At 33.0% G+C, this 19897-nt stretch overlaps 1 protein-coding gene across 4 annotated transcripts in view; it reads left to right on the plus strand.

The window, feature by feature from the left end:
- SNX16 (sorting nexin 16) overlaps nt 1-19653 on the plus strand; it is a 39109-nt gene extending 19456 nt beyond the window's left edge. For all 4 annotated transcript variants that reach the window (XM_026012973.2, XM_026012984.2, XM_026012979.2 and 1 more), the window contains 4 exons: nt 5608-5677; nt 15931-16067; nt 16579-16698; nt 17594-19653. In XM_026012973.2, coding sequence (XP_025868758.1) covers nt 5608-5677; nt 15931-16067; nt 16579-16698; nt 17594-17690 — 424 coding nt within the window. In that variant the 3' untranslated portion in view covers nt 17691-19653. The remainder of the gene's footprint in view (nt 1-5607; nt 5678-15930; nt 16068-16578; nt 16699-17593) is intronic.
- The last annotated feature ends 244 nt before the right edge of the window (nt 19654-19897 follow it).

Raw genomic sequence — 19897 nt, forward strand, 5'->3', positions numbered from 1 at the left:
CAGTGATTCTCAAGCAAGAGTAAGAGTTTTCTTTTCTAGGAAAAAAAAAAAAGGTACCAGAATGTCTGAAAAAGAAATTGTTTTCTCAAACACTACCATCTCCCATAGATTCTTGTGTGTCCCTGTCCTATGGAATAGAGTTTGAGCATATGAACTCTCTTCCTCTACCACCTGAGCCCTGTTGAAACCAAAGAAATGTAGTGAACCACTGAAAAAGTGTCTTATAAATCAGAGTTGTATAGCTAGTTTTAAATTTCATTCTTATGTTACAAATTAGGTAGGGCATGGAATATGACCTTGAACTATATTGGAAAAAACTCTGGGGAATCCATTGGATTGGATTTTGTTTGAGCAGAGCGCTAGAGAGCTATATAGATCATAAAGATTTTTCTCTTTTTGCTGAGATATACATTAATATATAACATCCCAGTAGTTTCAAGCGTACATCATAGTGATTCAGTATTTATACAATATGAAATGATTCCCACAAAAAAATCTAGTTACCGTTTGTTACTACAAAGTTATTGCAGTGTTACTGACTATATTCCCTATGCTATATTTTAGGTGGAGGGCATTAAGAGCTACAAACTTCCAGTTATAAAATAAGTAAGTCATGGGGAGGTAATATAGATCATAAAGATGTTTAGGGAAGGAGAATGAAATAGAATAGCCACTCCAAAAAAGATTCCTACAGCTCGTTACATTGTCAATATCACTGTTGATCTTGGGCTAAATTTCAATTCTAAAACAAGTATAAAAAGAGATATATATATATTCCCTTACCTACTTTTTCTTTGCTTGCAGCAGCATTTCAATAATTAATTTGTGAATGTAAAAAATGTTACTAAAGGATGAGGAAATCAGGGTATAAGCCTGTAAGAAAAAAATGTCTCACATCGGGTTATCATACACTGAAAGCATTACAAAGAAAAAAAGACCCTTCTATAAATTTCTGTACATCTTCCGTATCAATCTTAAAGGCTTTTCCTCAGGGTTTCATCCAGACTTCTGACCTCTCGATTCCAAGGACAGTTTATTTCCCTTGACTTATTTTTGCCTAATAGTTGGTTCTCTAATAATGAATGGATAGAAGTATAATATCTAAACCAAAAGAATGTGTGGTGGTCCTATTCTTCACTGTGCCATTAGACCAACTGCAGTATTCTAGAGCCCTTAGTTAAAGGATAGAGACAAGTTGGATGTGGTCAAAGGGAAGTGACGGTGGCAAGGGGAAAGGATCCAAATGAACCAAATATAAGAGAAAAGAATTTAAAGGTAGAAAAAGACACATATTTTCACTCAGAAGACAGAATTAATTAAGGTCTTGCTCTACCACTTACAACATTGTATGTGTCATTTTAACTCTCTAAACTTTGGTATCATTTGTAAAATGGAAATGTAATGCCTGTCTTCAACTCACATGATTATTATGAAAATTAAAATAGGACATATGACAGCCCTGTGTGTACAATATACTTTAAAAATATTAGAAATGTTTTAGCCTCAGCAATCAGACAACAAAAAGAAATAACGATAAATTGGCAAAGAAGTCAAACTCTTACTCTACGGATGACATGATAACTTTATGTGGAAAGCCCAAAAGATTCCACCCCAGAATTGCTAGAACTCATACAGGAGTTCAGCAACATGGCAGAGTATAAAACCAATGCACAGAAATCAGTTGCATTTCTATACACTAGCAATGAGACAAAGAGAAATTAAGGAATCGAACCCACTTAGAATTGCACCAAAAACCATAAGATACCTAAGAGAATAAACCTGACTAATGAGATAAAGGATCTGTACTATAAAAGCTATAAAACATTTATTTAAAAAGTGAGGAAGACACAGAAATGGGAAAACATTCCATGCTCATGGATTAAAGAAAAAATATAATTAAAATGTCTATGCTACCTAGAGCAAACTACACATTCAATGCAATCCCTATCAAAATGCCATCTACATCTTTCACAGAGCTGGAATAAATAATCCTAAAATTTGTATGGAACCACAAAAGACCCTGAATAGCCAAAGGAATATTGAAAAAGAATACCACAGCTGGTGTCATCACAATGCCAGGATTGTCACAATTCAAGGTATATTACAAAGTTATAGTCATCAAGACAGTGTGGTACTAGCACCAAAACACACACAAATCAATAGAGAACCCAGAAATGGACCCTCAACTCTGTGGTCAACTAATCTTCAACAAAATAGAAATAAATACCTAAAGGGAAAAGGACAGTTTCTTCAATAAATGGTGTTGGGAAAATTGGATAGCCCTGTATAGAAGAATGAAACGGAACCATTTCCTCACACCATACACAAAGATAAACCCAAAATGGATGGAAGACCTAAACATGAGACAGGAATACATCGAAATCCTAGAGGAGAACACAGGCAGCAACCTCTTCAACCTCGGCTGCAGCAACTTCTTGCTAGACACATCTCCAAAGGCAAGCAAAACAAGCAAAAATGAACTATTGGGACTTCATCAAGATAGAAAGCTTCTGCACAACAAAGGAAACAGCAAAACTAAAAGGCAACTTACAGAATAGGAGAAGATATTTGAAAATGACATATCAGATAAAAGGCTAGTATCCAAGATCCATAAAGAACTTACCAAATTCAACACCCCAAAACCAATCCAATCAAGAAATGGACAGAAGATATGAACAGACATTTCTCCAAAGACTTAAAAATGGCCAAGAGACATATGAAAAAATGCTCCACATCTCTTGGTATCCGGGAAATACAAATCAAAACCACAATGAGATACCGCCTCACAACAGTCAGAATGGCTAAAATTAACAAGACAGGAAACAACAAACAGGATGTGGAGAAACGGGAATCCTCTTACACTACTGATGGAAATGCAAGCTGGTGCAACCACTCTGAAAAACTGGAGATTCCTAAAGAAGTTAAGCATAGAGCTACCCTGCAACCCAGCAACTACACTACTAGGTATTTTCTCCAAAGATGCAAAGGTAGTGGTCCAAAGGGGCACCTGCACCCCATGTTCATAGTAGCAATGTCCACAATAGCCAAACTGTGGAAAGAGCCAAGATACCCATCAACAGATGAATGGATAAAGAAGATGTGGTATATATAGACAATGGAATATTACTCAGCCATCAGAAAGGATGCTTACCATTTGCATTGATGTGGATGGAACTAGAGGGTATTATGCTGAGTGAAATAAGTAAATGAGAAATAGACAATTACATAGTTTCACTTGTATGTAGAATATAGGAAACAGCCCAGAGGATCATAGGAGAAGGGAGGGAAAACTGAATTGGGAAGAGATCCAGAGGGAGGAAAACCATGAGACTCTTAACTTTAGGAAACAAGCTCAGGGTTGCTGGAAGGAAAATGAGTGGGGGTTAGGGTTATTGGGTGATGGGCATTAAGGAGGGCACGTGATGTGATGAGCAATGGATGCTATATGCAACTGATAAATTGTTGACACTACATCTAAGACCAATATATGTTGGCTAATTGAATTTAAGTTAAAATATATTAGAAGTGATAACTGTGGGGTGATATGCTAATTAGCTTAGTTGTAGTTCACATTTCACAATGTATACTTAAATCAATTTGTACACCTTAAATATATACAATTTTTAATTGTCAGTTATACCTCAGTAAAACTGGGGGGGAAATGGTGGCTCCGCATGTGCACAGACCATATAGGCATAGACCATATTTATTAAGTACTCAACAAATTTTGTTATAGTATAGAAGAAAAGAACATACTAGTGTATTAGTATTGCTTTGGGGAAATACATTTTCAATATACTTTTCGGGTATCATGTGAAAGAAGACAGATTTGCTCTGAATGGCTCAAAAGCCGAACTAAGATTCGTGAGTAAATGCTGCAGGGAGAAAAATCCCAGCACAGTGAAAAATAATTCCCTAGTTTTCAGTATTTTTCAAGTGTAGGATGGTTTATTCTAAGAGGTGGAACATTCCCTATTCCTGGGGGTGTTTAGGTATACTCTTGGCTGAACACATGAAAAGGATAAAAAGCATACTATGGATCACATTTGTTAAAAAGCAGCTAGATCACATTTAAGGTCCTTTCTATTATTTCATGATTATGAATATTCAAGTGTTTTCTCAGTTTCCCTGAATCTGTTTTCTTTATTACCTGTATTGTCAAGATTTTATAGTCCACAAATCGCTCTTTTTTCTTTATGATCATCTGGATTAATTTCTTAATACCACTTCTCTATATTGATTCATATTATTTTTACTTTTTGAAAGATTTCATCATATATTTCGTCTCTTCATGACCATCCCCTGTCGTCATCAACCCGTCTGACCCAATATGGACCCCAACATGCCGTTGCCTTTTCAGCATAGGTTGACATCTCCTTTATGCAGTACATCAAAAAATCATATTTTTATCCTTTTATACTTAAAAATTTTAAGTCTTCATATGTATGTTTTAACATGCACACAAAGTTGCCTCTCAGTCCAAAATTCCTTTTAGAAAGGTATTTTTTTAAACAAGGAAGTTAAGTTTTTTTTTTACCTTTTAACCTGTTTCTGGTAATTGTGAAAACGACAACACCCTATTACAGTTGCCCCTTGAATAATACAGCTTTGAACTGCATGGATCCTCTTATACAAAGATTTTTTACAGCATAGTACTATATATGTATTTTCCTTATGATTTTCTTTATAACATTTCTCTAGCTTTATTGTAAAAATGCAGTATATAAGGTATAGTATATGTGTTAATTGACCATTAATGTTATAGATATGTGTTAATTGACCATTAATATTACAGATAAGGCTTCCAGTCAACAGTAGGCTATTAGTAAAGTTTATTGAGAGTTAAAAGTTATATGCAGATTTTCAGCCACACAAGGGGTTAGCACCCCTAACCCCTGTGTGAATAAAGGGTCAACTGTATTTCATTATTTTGAAATTTATGATAATTCAGAAATAAGTTGTTCAGTATTTTTTTCCCTTAAACTCTTTAGGAAAAATAAGTAAATTACTGTAATAAACATGATTGTAAGAAAAATCTTTAACTTGCTTCAGTAAATACTTTTCAGTTACTTTAGAAGCATCTCCTGACAATGAAACAAATAAAGTATAAATTAGAAATTGTATTTCTTCATAACAAGATAATGACATTTTTAGACTAGTGTAAATTAATATTTTTTAGAAGTAATACTATTTCTATTCATCATTTATGTTGGTCTCCTGTACCATTATTGTGGCTTATATTTTATGTCCTGCAGTTTTTATGTAGCATGAATTTATAATCTCTATTTATGTTCATAAGATTGTAGAAAACTGCTTTAAAATCTTAGTATCTTGAAAAAATAAATAAATAAAAAATAAAAATAAAAAAAATAATAATAAATAAAATCTTAGTATCTTGTAGAAAACTGCTTTAAAGTCTTAGTATCTTCTATAGATTTTATATTTATATTTGGCTGGTTGTGTAAAAACACGTAAACCAGTTTACTGCTTCTGGTATATACTCAAAACCAACTTTCTTAAAACGCTGTATAGCTTCAAAGTATCTGGCTTTTGCTGTCTTTTGTAAGGTTATTTGTACCCCAGCTTATTTTTTTTTCCTTTGAAAAGCCTTGCAGTAAGAGAATTTCTTTGTCTGGATGATCCACCAGGTCCATTTGATAGCCTAGAAGAAAGCAGGGTAAGTGCTGTATTATATATCACATGGAAAGGGGAACAAATAATACAGTACAATAACTATATTGTTTCTTGAATGGAATAGCAAACAGCAAAGTATTATTAATTTTAGAGCATCATAGTTTTACACAGAAAGCTTCTAATGTTTGGGTCAAAGGTGTCTTTCATTGAAATACATGAACCTACTTCAGTGAAAAAATAAAAGTTCATACATGTCATGCCATTAATGGAGCTCTGAAATTAAATCTTGCTTTTTTTTTTTTCCTCCTTTTTTTTACTGTTTAAAAAAATCATAAGGAAATTTATTTTACTACATTTAAAAATGCTATTTGTATGCTGAGTTTTCTTTCATCTAAATGTCAAAGAACCTACAATTAAAATCAATTAAAACTTACCTTCAGAAGTAGAGGTTATTGTCTTGTTATCAATTCAACTCTAGCTTGATGCTCCTCAAATTACGGTAATTGACGTGTTAGAGTGGCCTGTTTCTTAAAGCATTTGGCTAGATTCACAAAACAGATTTTGTTATAGTAGATTAGCTAGGATTTTACGCAAGTTTTTTTCCCCAGAATGTTCAATGGCATTTAAATGGAACAGATTTAATTGGTAGATTTGTACTGTTTTCAGTTAAACTGAATCTGTTCTTTGTATTAGAGTGAATGCCATAGCTTTTTGGAAGCAGCTTTATTGAAGTAAAATTTTCAACCATTAAATTAGCTCTTTGCTATTCCATTGTAAATGTACAATTTAATAAAATTCAGTAAATTTGTAGGACTGTGCCACCATCACCATAATTCCATTTTAGAAATTCCCATCACCTTGGAAAAAGTTCCTGCAAGCCATTTTGCAATCCATCCACACTCCCAGCTCCAGACAACTACTGATCTGCAAATTTGCCTTTTCTGGATATTTTATGTAAATAGAGTCATAGTGTGTGTGTGTGTGTGTGTGTGTGTGTGTGTATGTGTGTGTGTAATCAGTATTCAATATACATATTCTTTTACAGATACACTATGCATAACATATAGTATCCAGTATATAATCTCTACAGTCTCTTGTTTAGCATCATGTTTTTGAGGGTCAACCGTATATAGCCTCTATGAATATTTCATTACTTTTTATTGATGAATGGTTTTTCATTGTATGTATATACCACATTTTGTTTATCTAGTTGCCAGTTGTGGGACATTTGAATAGTTTCCAAATTTGTGCTATTTTGATTAATGCTGCTGTGAACAATCTCGTAGAAGCTTTGTGTAGACATTTGTTTTCATTTCTCTTGGATTAAACAAGAAATGGAACATTTGCTTATATGGCAAATTATGTTTAACTTTTTAAAGAAACTTGCAAACTGTTTTTTTTTTTTTTTTTTTTTTTTGCAAACTGTTTTCTAAAGCAGCTATACCATTTTATATTCCCACCACTAGTATATGAGAGTTCCCGTTTATCCATGTCCTCATAAACATAATTTATCTGTCTTTTGGAGTATAGGCATTCTTATGGGTGTGTGGTAGTATTTTACTACAATTTTAATTTCCATTTCCCGAGTGTTTTATATTGGTCACTTTTTTTTTTAATATGTTGATATTTTTCATGTTTTTTTTTTTTAGCCATTTATGTATTTTCTTTGATGAATTGTCTATTTAAGTCTTTTGTCCATTTTGTTTTTTTTTTAAGTTTGACTGTTTTATTGACTTGTAAGAATTCTTTATTTTGGATATAAGTCCTTTACCAGATATTTGATTTGCAAATATTTTCTCTTGATCTGTATGTATCTTTTCATTTTCTTAATTGTGTCTTTTAAAGTACTAATGTTTTTAATTTTAAAAAGGTTTATCACTTTTTTTATGGCTTATGCTTTTGGTATTGTATCTTTACCTAGGGGCACATGGCTGACTCACTCAGTAGAGCATCCAGCTCTTGATCTTGGGGTCATGAATTCAAGTTCCATGCTGGGCATGGAGCCTACTAAGAAAAAAAAAAAAAAAAGACACCCTGCCTAACACAGGGTAGAAAACAAAAGTTTTCTCCTTTTTTTTTTCTAGAAGTTTTATAGTTTTTAGCTCTTCAACTTAGTCTTTAATCCATCCTGACCTGATAGATATTTATAAGGTATGAGGTAAGGATCTTAAGTTCCTTACTTGTAGATATCTAATTTTGTCAGTACCATTTATTGTGTTGGCACCTTATCAAAAATCAAATAAACATAAAAGATTGGGTTTGTTTCTGGACTCTTAATTCTCTTCAATTGACGTAATTACCTATCTTTATGCCAATACCATGCAGTCTTGTTTATTGTTTATTACAGCTTTCTTATGGTTACTATTTATCTTTTTTCCTTTTTTTTTTTTTTTTTTTTTTGCTTTCAGTTTGTGAATTTCTAAGGTTTGTCACTTGTATAAAGCATATAGTTGGGTCTTGGTCTTTTGTTCAGTCTGACATCTTTACCTTTTACATCTGCCATTTTGCAATTCATTTTCTATCTATCTCCTCTGTTTTGGTCCTCTTCCTCCTTTACTGCCTACTTTACATATTTTTAGTATGCCAGTTTGATTCCTCTGTAGAAATCTTTAGTTTTTTATTTTTTAGTGGTTGCTCTGGTATTACAGTATGCATCCTAACACTACTTAAGAGTAATACTTAATTCCAGGGAATTATAAACTTAGCTCCAATATATCTTTTTCCTCCCCTCCTTTGTGTTGCTATAATTACATATTTTTTTAAGTAAGCTCTAGGCCTAACATGGGGCTCAAACTCATGACCCTGAGATCAAGAGTCACGTGCTCTACCAACTAAGCCAGCCAGATATTAATATTATTACATATTTTAAATCTCTATGTCATAAACCCAGTAATACAGTGTAATAATTATTTCTTTATACAATCTTTTCACTTATGAATAAATTAAGAAAGAAATGAGGAAAATGTTATCAACTCTTTCATATTTATCGATATATTTACCATTTCTAAATACCTCTTCATTTCTTCCTGTGGATTGGTGTTATCACATTCTTTCAGCTTCAAGGCCTTCCTTCCTTGAGTACCTTTTGTAAGGCAAATCTGATACCAACAAATTCTCAGTTTTTGTTCATCTGGGAACGTTCATTTGTGAAGGAGAATTTTACTGATTTTTTTTTTCTTTCATTACCATGTGTCATTCCTCTGTCTTCTGGCTTCCATTGTTTCTGATCAAAAGTCAACCTTTATATTGTTCCCATGGATGTGATGAGTCATTCTGCCTTTGCTACTTTCAAGATATTGTTTGACTTTCAGCAGTCAAATTATGATATGTCAAGGTGTTTATCATAATTTGGCTTCATTGAACTTCTTGGATTTGGCAGATTAATGCTCTCCATCAGACTAAGGAAGTTGTTGGCCATTACTTCTTCAAATAATTTCTCAGTCCTTTTGCCTTTCTCCTTCTGAGATTCCTATTACAAATTACAAACACACTTCACATAGTACTATATGTTTCTGAAGTGCTGTTCATGTTTTTCAGTCATTTTTCCTCTGTTCTTCAGGCTGAATAATTTCTGTTGGACTATCTTCAAGCTCACTCATTTTTCTGTCATTTTAAATCTGCTATTGAGCCTCTCGTTAATTTTTCATGTCAGCAAATGGGCTGATCAACTCTAGAATTTCTATTTGTTTTCATTATTATTATTCTATTTCTTAATTGAGTCTATACTATGTTAATTACTATGGTTTTATAATCTCTGTATCTAGCAAGACAAGCTTTCCTTTCCTTGTTCTTCTTCAAAATTGACTATTTGTTTTTCCATATGAATTGTAGAATCAACTTCTGAGTTTAGGAAAGATCCTGGTGGTATTTTGTTTGGAATTATAATACATTTACTGAAAAATTTTAAAGAGCAGTCATTATAGAATGGAATCTTCCTATCAACAGATCTTTGCTTTATTTAGGTCTTTTTTAGAAGTCTTCAATAAAGGTTGAATTTTTTCTTTAACTTTTAGAGAAAGCAGTAGAATTTATTCTTTATGGGTTTTTTTTATCATAATTGGTATTTTATTATCTTCTAATTTATTACTATTATATTTTCTTTTTTTTTTACTATTATATTTTCTATATATTTTATATATTACATATTTGGTGAGATCTCTCATTAGTTTGTGGATCCTTTTAGATTTTCTATATATATAAAATCATACCTTCTGAAATACTACCAGTTATGGTTTTTCCTTTTTAATCCTTAATACCTTTTATTCCACTTTCATATTTTTTGTGTGTATGCAAACTGGGATCTTTGCAGTTAAATAGAAGCAGTTATGGCAAACATCTTTTCCTTTCTTACTAACTTTAATAATTCTATATTTCACCATTGAATATGATGTTTCCTACAAGCTGTTGGAAGTTGTGGGTTGTATTTTTTTATGCCTTTGCTTTTGGGTTACAGAAGTTCTATTCTTAGTTTGCTAAAAGGTTGTGGTATGTGTATGTTATCAATGCTTTTGCTTCTATCTATAAAGATGATCATATGGGGTTTTTTAATAGATAGCATGGTAAATCACATTCATAGATTTTCAAATGATAAAACATTCATTTCTGAGGTTAACTCATTAATTCAGCATTTTTTTAAATTGCTGGTTTTGAATTATAATGCATTTAGAATTTTTATGATATAATTTTCCTCTCTGCTATTGTCACTGGATCCGGCATCAGGATTATACCAATCTTATAAATAGAGAAATACTCTCTTTTTCTTTTCTCCAGAACCATTTGAATAAGATCAGTATTGTTTGTTCCTTGAGTATTCATTAGAACTCACCTGTAAAACAACCTGAGTCTGATATTTTCTTTAGTTTGTTTTGTAGTTTTATGGGTAGATTTTTTAACAACTGATGGTTTCTTTTTTTTTTTTTTTTTTTTTTTAAGATTTTATGTATTTATTCATGAGAGAGAGACAGAGAGAGGCAGAGGAAAAGCTGGCTTCCTGCAGGGAGCCGGATAACAGGATTCCATCCCAGGACCCTGGGATCACGCCCTGAGCAGAAGGCAGATGCTCAACCACTGAGTCACCCAAGTGTCCCAAAAAACTCTTAATGTATCTATAATTACCAAAAGTAGTATACTAAATTTACTCATTATGGTTGGTTATTGAAGTTTTTTTTTTAATTCTATAGTTGAAATATACTAGTGAATCATTCCTTTTATTATTAGATAGTGACCTTTTTGTGCCTAGTAATGTTTTCCACTTGAAACACATTGCTCTGAGATTAATAAACTGTACCTTTTGTGGGAGAGAAAGAGCAGATTTGCCTGTTGCCTGATAAGTATTTTTCTATCTTTATATTTAAAGTGTGTTTCTTGTCGGCATCATAGAGGTAGATTTTTTGGGTTTAATGCAAACAGAAAAATCTGTTTTTAAACTGATGAGTTTATTGTGATGTGTCCAGTAATTACCAATATATATGTATTTATTTCTGCCATTTTATCTTGTACTCTTTATTTACCTTCCTTTTTCTCCTTTTCTTCCTTTAATATATTTAATGAGTTTTCTCTCTTTCCTTTTTCCCTCTACTTTTGGCTTCTAAGCTCTGTATTCACTGTCTTTTATTTAATGGTCATATATTGTTCTCATCAAATAATTTAGAACCATTATTGTTTACAGCCTCCCCAAAGTGAGCCAAGCTTCCTTTGATTTACCTGCACGTTTACCACTTTGTTTCCTCATCATTCCAAGTTCTTTCATATCAGTCTTTCCACCGGGGCTCAAGTAACTGCTCTTAAAGTACATTGTTTAATAGTTCTTTCAGTGTTTGTGTGTTGGTTTAGGTCTTTAATGTCTGAATTTTTTTAAATCTTGCTCTCATTTTTGAAGTATGATTTAATTGGGTCTAGAATTCTGCCTTGATAGTCATTCTTCTCAGTGCTTTGAGGTCTTTTCCATCGCCTTTGCTGTGAAACATCTGTTCACAGTTCATTGTTGTCCCTTTCTAGTACACTGGTTTTTTTCTTCCTAGTATTTTAGAAACCTCTTTGATTTTAGCATTTGCAGCTTTACTGTCTTATTTGTGATTGGTGTTTACTTCGTCTTCCTTTTATTCTTCCCAAATCTGAAAATACTAGTATTTAATCAGTTCTAAAAATCTTTCTCCTGTTTTCTCACTGAGTATTGCTTCTCCACATTCTCTCTGGGTTTTTTTTTTTTTTTCTTTTTTTTTTCAGAAACTCAGTTTATAAATATGTGTGTTATTTTCCTTTTCCTTCATGTTGTCTGTCTCCATCTCCCTATGCGTCATTCTTCAATGAATAAATTCTGTAATTTTCTTAGTTCTAGCTTCTAGTTTACTATGTTGCATTCAGACAGGATTATTCTACTGTCTGATACATCCATTAAGATTTTAATAATATTGACTATACTTTTCATGTCTTGACATTCTATTCTTTTGTGTCAAGTATACCTGATATTTTTTAATAGTGGCTTTTAAAAAATATTTTAAAGTCATTATACATGTTCATATTTTATGGTCTTTATATAGTAATATGCTATCTGAAGTTTATGGAATTCTAATCCTTCTTTTCAGTGGATGATTTCCTAGTGGGTTTTGTAATTTGGGATTATAATTTTTTTCTTTTTTTTATTTAAGATTTTATTTATTTATTCATGAGAGACACAGAGAGAGAGAGAGAGAGGCAGAGACACAGGCAGAGGGAGAAGCAGGCTCCATGCAGGGAGCCTGACGTGGGACTCCATCCCGGGTCTCCAGGACCAGACCCTGGGCTGAAGGCGGTGCTAAACCGCTGAGCCACCTGGGCTGCCCTGGGATTATAAATTTACTTTGATTAAAACTTTGTCTCCAGGAAACCTGAACAGCCAGAGTTGAGGGTATATCCTTTGTTTGCTTGCTTATGCAGAGATAACTTGAGTATCATTGATCCTGGACCTTTTTTTTTCTTTTTTTTTTTTTTCTTTTTTTTGCTAATTTCTAAGCTTGGGTGTTTCTGACTAATTATGATAGTATAAATTCAAACCAAAATCCACAGAAAGCACTGGCCCATGGTTATAGATTCTTCAGGGAAGACACTCTTTCCCACCTAAAAGCCAGGATGAAACAGTCTTCTTTGATGCATTTTTATGTTGATGAATGAGTTTTGTTAATGGCTTGGCTTTTTAGAGTTCTTACTTTATTCCTGAGTATCTCTCTCTGTTTTTGTTTGTTTGTTTGTTTGTTTTTTGGGTTTTTTTTTTTTTAATCACTAGCCTTAAAATATGCCTGACTCATCTCTTGTCCCATCTTGGTGTTTAAAGTTCAAAGTTAACAAAAAGCTATGTCAGTGCACTTGCTGGTGGCACTTGTTTTCATTCCTCTTTGTTTTTGTTCTCTGTGATTTACCTCTGTTTCTTGCCCACATTTAAAATGTTGAGTTTTTAGCTAGATATTTTATAGCCAGAGGCCTTAGTTTGTCTGGTCACGCGTGCTGTTATCAGTGGAAGTTATGTATGGTTCATTTCTTTTTTTTTTCTCTGTATTCCTACATTCTATTGGCATGATAGTTGAAAACTGTTTAGTTTTTCCATAATGTGCATATACCCAGATCTTTACATTGGGAGTGTTTGTAAGGTTCATCTTATGTCATTAGGTAAAAAAGCCACAGAATGAAATGTATTATATACGTCCATCTATATAAAGACAAATATTTGAGAAACTGAAAGTAATTCAGTTGGGTGGAACATGGGTTATGCAGAGGACCAGAGGAAAGGAAAAGTAAATACAGCAAGCTCTGAGGTTGGGGTAAAAGGCATATGTTACATCATAAGGTACTTCACTTGCCAAGGTAAGATATTTGGCCTTATTATTTAGGCAGTATTAAATCGTAGGTAACATGATAAGATCTGTTTTTAAGAAAGCCAGCTCAGGGGATCCCTGGGTGGCTCAGCGGTTTAGCACCTGCCATTGGCTCAGGGCCTGATCCTGGAGTACCAGGATCAAGTCCCACATCAGGCTCCCTCCATGGAGCCTGCTTCTCCTTCTGCCTGTGTCTCTCATGAATAAATAAATAAAATCTTAGAAAGAAAGAAAGAAAGAGAGAGAGAGAGAGAGAGAGAGAGAGAGAGAGAGAGAGAAAGAAAGAAAGAAAGAAAGAAAGAAAGAAAGAAAGAAAGAAGAAAAAAAAAGAAAAGAAAAGAAAAGAAAGAAAGAAGAAAGCCAGCTCAGATTGCAAAGTGAACATGCCTATTAGCTTACTGGTGTTATAATTTGGTTCAGAACTGAAGACTATAGAAATGAGAACAAATGACAGAAACACTAGAGGTGTTGATGAGGCAGTGGAGGTGAGGAGAAGAGCAAGGTGGAAAGATAGTTATCTTTGGGCCATAGAAATTAGAGAAATGGAGTGATCTGAGATCCCTGCCTGGTGGCTTTGATAATGAGGCTGTATAATAGATATTCCATTGCAAATGCTGTTTGACTTGCCATTGGCACATCTAATTGAAGAGGACCAGTAGATATATGAATGATGTCTATGCACTAAGGAAAGTTGTTGGAGATTAACAACAACAAACCACATTGGAAGTTGATAGGATATGTAGAGATGAGAGCTGAAGTGTTCACAGTAAGTGCAGTTGCCCAGGGATGGCATATAGAACAAGAGAGTATATAACCAATGGCAAAACTTTGATGAATGCCCACATGCAAAGAACAAATAGAAAGCTGGGCAGCCCGGGTGGCTCAGCGGTTTAGCGCCGCCTTCAGCCCAGGGCCTGATCCTGGAGACCTGGGATCGAGTCCCACGTCGGGCTCCCTGCATGGAGCCTGCTTCTCCCTCTGCCTATGTCTCTGCCCTCTCTGTCTGTCTGTCTGTCTGTCTCTCTCTCTCTGCCTGTCTCTACCTCTCATGAATAAATAAATAAAATATCTTTTAAAAAATTTAAAAAAAAAGAAAGCTAAAAGCAACTGTCAAAGTTAACAGGTTGAACCAGAAAGTTTTATGGAGGCCAGTAAAATAGGATTCCATTAATTTTTTTAAAAAAATTAGGTCAATAGTGACAATGAAGTCAAGAAAAAAACAATACTTTGGGTTTGATGATTAGAAAGTCATTATTAGCCTTTGCCTGGGCATAGTTAGTAGAGAAAAAGAGAGGGAAGCTCCTACTTTAATGATTTTAGAAGTAAATGAGGGGCTAAATTTGGGTGATAAAAAACTTGTGGAAAAAGTTTTGTTTTGAAAGGAAGGGGATGAGTTAGTAGCTAGAGACTCATGATTAAGAGGGAGATGAAGATGATTTTTTTTTTATGGTGAAATTTTTAGGATTTACTTAATCAACTTCAGTCAAGTTTATTAACTAAATTTTGGGTCCAGGGGAAGGGGAAAGCTTGAAAAATTAGGAGGAAGTGTATCTTCCAGAGGAGGTAGGGTAGAAAGGTAACTTGAAGAATCATGTTCTTGAGGAAAAGAAAAGGAAGCAAATGTAGTTGGGATTCAGGGAGTCAGTGGGTTTCTTGTTTTTTGTTTTCTTGTATAGGAATCAAGATCATCTGCTGGGTTTGGAATCAGCGATAGTAACACATTTTAGGAGACTTGCCAGGAGTGAAGGTTTAAAATAGTCACAGAGAAGACATGACAAAGAGTGATAGATAAATGGGAATAGTTAAAAGAATTGATCAGCAACACTGGAAGCCTCAGGATAAGTCACCCACATTTTTTCATGACATTTTTTATGGTAGTATGATTTTGTTTGTCCTAATCTTTATTTCAGCAGTGTTTAGTATCCTGGGTATGAAGGAGACAATGTCAGTTTTGAATGAATATGGAAAAAGAAGCAAAAGGATAGCAATGTTGAAAAAAACTTGGCATTATTTAGGTACTATAGAGGAGATTGTTAAAATAGTATTGCTCTGAGCTAATACAAATCAGTAGCCACAATTTTTTAAAAAAGTAAGTTCATGTAGGACTAGGCAAAACTAGATGAAGGAGAATAGAAACTTAAACAGTAGTTATTGGTTATTTTTTCCCCCAATTCTATGCTAGTGGGTTATCACATATTCATTTCAAGCACCGTGGCTTTCTGCTTAACAATTCTCAAGAAAGGGGATTTGTAGTTAAAAGTCCTGCAGATAGGTTGGGACCTAGTGTCAAGATAGAAGAGACCAAAAAAGATGAGGGAAGAGAATAGATTGTTTCGGCTGCACACATATTATTTTGATTATGTCCTTTGACTCTTCAAATAAATGCTCTTGAGGAAGATACTGTAAAAGTAATTAATTTTATTTTTTCCCTTTTTTGTTTGTTTTTAAGGCTTTCTGTGAAACTTTAGAAGAGACAAACTACCGTTTTCAAAAAGAACTACTTGAAAAACAAAAAGAGGTGGAATCACTGAAGAAACTGCTGAATGAAAAGCAACTTCATATAGAAACTCTAGAAAACAGAATCAGGTGTATTGTGATACTTGCATTTTTAGCCTTATTCATTCAACTCTTCATACTCTGGGCTAAATATCTTTTGTATTTTAATATGATTTAGAAAATTCTGATTCCAGAAGTCTTAGACTTTTGATGTACTTTTTTATAGATTAGGAAAATTGCCTTTTGATAATTTACTTAGAAGGCTGACCATTTAAAGGATGGGAAGCATCAGAAATAGAAGCCTATAGCTGTTCAAAATAAACATTATTCATTTTAACCTATTTAAATACTACCTTTGTTTCTAGTCATATTTTCACATATGAAAGTTGTAGTTTGCATTCTTGTCAGCATATATTGAATTGATGTTAAAATCATTTTACATTAATTGTAAGTACTAATTTCTCTGTTGACTCCCAGAGTCAGCAATTTATTAGCCACATTAAAAAAAGCTGAAGACCCCTAAAGCTACATGTACTCACAAAAATAAACCAATATATACTTTATTTCTAGAAAATAACTTGTTGCTATAATTTACTTTTAGGACATTGTCTTTAGAACCTGAAGAATCACTACACGTGTCAGAAACAAAAGGTGAACACATCCCAAAGGTGGAGTCTTCCGCATTTGAGGTTGATCAAGATGTTTTGCATGAAGAATCTGGGTAAATAATATTTAGTTTATTATAGCTTGATCATCTAAATAATTAGAATTAGTCAGTGATACTCCATAGAGTTTTGTTTTGTTTTGTTTTTTTAATGAACTCAGTGATATTGTAAAAGAGAAGGACTATAGACCTCCTAGACTGTCTCTAAAAATGAGTCTTTCGCATCTAGGCTGTAAATATTACTACTTTGAAGATATGTCTAAATTAACTATTCAGTTAATTAATAAAGTTTGTAAAGTTTGACAAATTAATATCCTTCAGTCTTTTCCATTCAAAAAGTGGGATACCATAATAGCAACCAGCCGGCCTACCTAACAGAAATGATGAAAAGATAGTATATTTGAAAGTACATAGAATATTTATTACTTATAAGTTCAAAGTCATCATTAATACTTTAGTGATAGTTAAACTGTAATTATGAAAACAAATTTTATGTGGGCACAGGTCATTATAAACTGGACTTTTATTGATAAATGGTAGTTGAGAGAGCTGAAAGAGTTAAAACTATATCTCCAAAGGTGTTGTCTGGTACTGACAACTTAAAAATATTAAATTTCTGATCAAATATTTAAATATTTCTTTCCATTAAATATTTTTTTAATTTATTAATGAGAGACACACACACACAGAGAGAGAGAGAGGCAGAGACACAGGCAGAGGGAAAAGCAGGCTCCATGCAGGGAGCCCGACGTGGGACTCGATCGATCCTAGGTCTCCAGGATCAGGCCCTGGGCTGAAGGCGGCACTAAACCGCTGAGCCACCCGGGCCGCCCCCATTAAATATTTTTCCATTAATATTTAAATATTCTCTACATTAGATGAAAAAAAAATTTAAGGTAATAATGAAGTGAAATATCTAATGTCTTCATTGTCATGTTTTTCTTTTTTGCAGAGCTGATGATAAGCCATGCTTAAGTTTTAGTCAACCTGAAAATTCTGTATCAGACATAGAAGTAGCAGAAGTGGCATATAATGGAGAAGAAGACTAATAACATGACAAGCAGTTCCTTCCATTTATGTTTCAGCAAATTTAGAATATTTAAAATGAAAAAAAGACTGAAGCATTTCCAGAAAACAGAAAGATTGCACATGTATAAAGTTTACATAAAGAAAAGTTTTTTAAGTTATCGGGATAGGAAATGTATTCACTGCTGCTTTAAATGGTCTTTTATCCAACCTTTGTATTTAATACACTAAAAAAAAAAAATCTAGTTAGAGTTGTTATCAAGATTGACATTCTTAAATAATGTGCATAAATTATTTTGGTATTTTGCCAATATGTTGCTCCAGACCAATGTCTGCTTGTGTACTCGTGTGTGTGTGTGTGTGTGTGTGTGTGTGTGTGTTGTATTTAAAATGCCAATTATATCAGTTACATGGACATTAATTGCATGTTGCTACCTGGTTGATATATAAACTTCTTTGTAACTCTGACATGATATATTTTCATTAGTTTAAATCAGCAGTAAAGACAAATTAAGTTTTAAATATTGACGCATTTACCATCTCTAAATAAAAATTGCCTGTTTGCAATGTTATTGCTATTTAAAAAGAAGAAAACTTTCTAATACCAAAGGAAAACTATTTGAAAGACCTATAGTAACATATAATAACATAGCTAAAGTGATAAAATAGCCTTGATTTTAAAAGCTAATTCAGTATCAGAATACCATAATAGGTGTCCCAGTTTATTATAATATGTTGTACTTGTTTATTTATTATCTTTATCTTAAACCTCTACCTGTAGAATCAGTGAGTTTTCCTCTTTCAGAATACTACCTCTTTTTGCTAATCAAGGTATACTCTTTTGGAAATATAGATTCTAAGCAAATAAGGAGTTATATAAAAAAATAGAGAATAAAAAGCCATATATACTATAATGTTCCTAGCTACATTGACTCCTGGGATTGCATTTATATGTCTCTATATGTGAATATGTTGCTCTAATGTATTAAGGCTGATTTTCCTTTTAATATATTTAGCCAAGTGATGCACTTTATGATAATTAAACTCTTTTGTGCCAAGTTTAATTGGTAAATTTCTTTAGTAAATGGAGTTAGGAAAAAGAATTATGTAGTGCCTTCACTATTTCACTTTTTACAGCAGTCTGCTAGGGTCTATGAGTCAGCTTTATGAAAAAGTGTTTCAGATTTGCTTACAGTTCTTGAAAGTGCCTTGTTTCATTTTTACACTATGAAGTTACTCGTTTACTTTCTATTTCCACTGCTTTGCAAATTGCTGTTAATAAGTGTTGTAATTGTGCTAGCATTTTGAAATCCCAGTTGGTGTATTGAACTGCATGTGCTTTCTAAAAGGTGTGGGAAACTTACTGGGGAAGCAGAATTACAATCTCTAGTTTTGTTTTCTTCACTATCTAAAAGTTTATCAGTATCTTGATGTACACATTAAAATACGGTTTTTAAAAATTCTACTTATGTAGACTAAGTGGTCAAGTGGCTGTTGTTAACTTTTGATCTGAAACAGAGGCTGCTTCTTACCAAAGTTCAAAAAAATTTAAAAGCCTTTGTCAAAATGCACAAATATGTTCTGTCTCAGAGTATTTTCCACAAAGTATACTAGAAATGTGTTTACTATCCTGGGAGAGAGAAAGAATATAATAAACTATTTATTCATTTCAAAATATCCTAGGCTTGAAAAGGTTTAAAAAGAACAGTCCTTTAAATTAGTATCATTTTTTAGTGTAATGACAAGATGATCTTTGCTAAATTCCAGATATTCACGTGCTACATACATGTCTGTTTTAAAATGAACCATACACTTTCAAAATCTGGCCTTTCGGGAGATTGTATGTAAAGTTTTGGATGGGTGAAGAAAAACTCTTGTTAATTAATAAAACCACTATTTATATTTAGAATTTACTTTTTTTACTTTTATGATGCATTTTATTCCCAGTATTATATTCACTTAATAAATTATTTTTTCAGTACAGCAGTAGCTGTGTTGTTTAGATCTTGAATACCATTTTCCCCTTCAATTTCAATGTCCTATTACAAATTATTGTAAATTTAATTATACTTAACTGCTGCATTTCACAGATGTGGAATGAGTTTATGATATATTTTTAAGTTTACACTTTATATTACTGATCATTTTAAGTCTGTGACTAGGTGCACACTTCAAATGTAACAGCCAATATTAATTTAAAAATGAACATAATTCAAACAGGAAACACTTC

Source organism: Vulpes vulpes, chromosome 13 (genome assembly GCF_048418805.1).
Source record: "Vulpes vulpes isolate BD-2025 chromosome 13, VulVul3, whole genome shotgun sequence".
NCBI lineage: Eukaryota > Metazoa > Chordata > Mammalia > Carnivora > Canidae > Vulpes > Vulpes vulpes.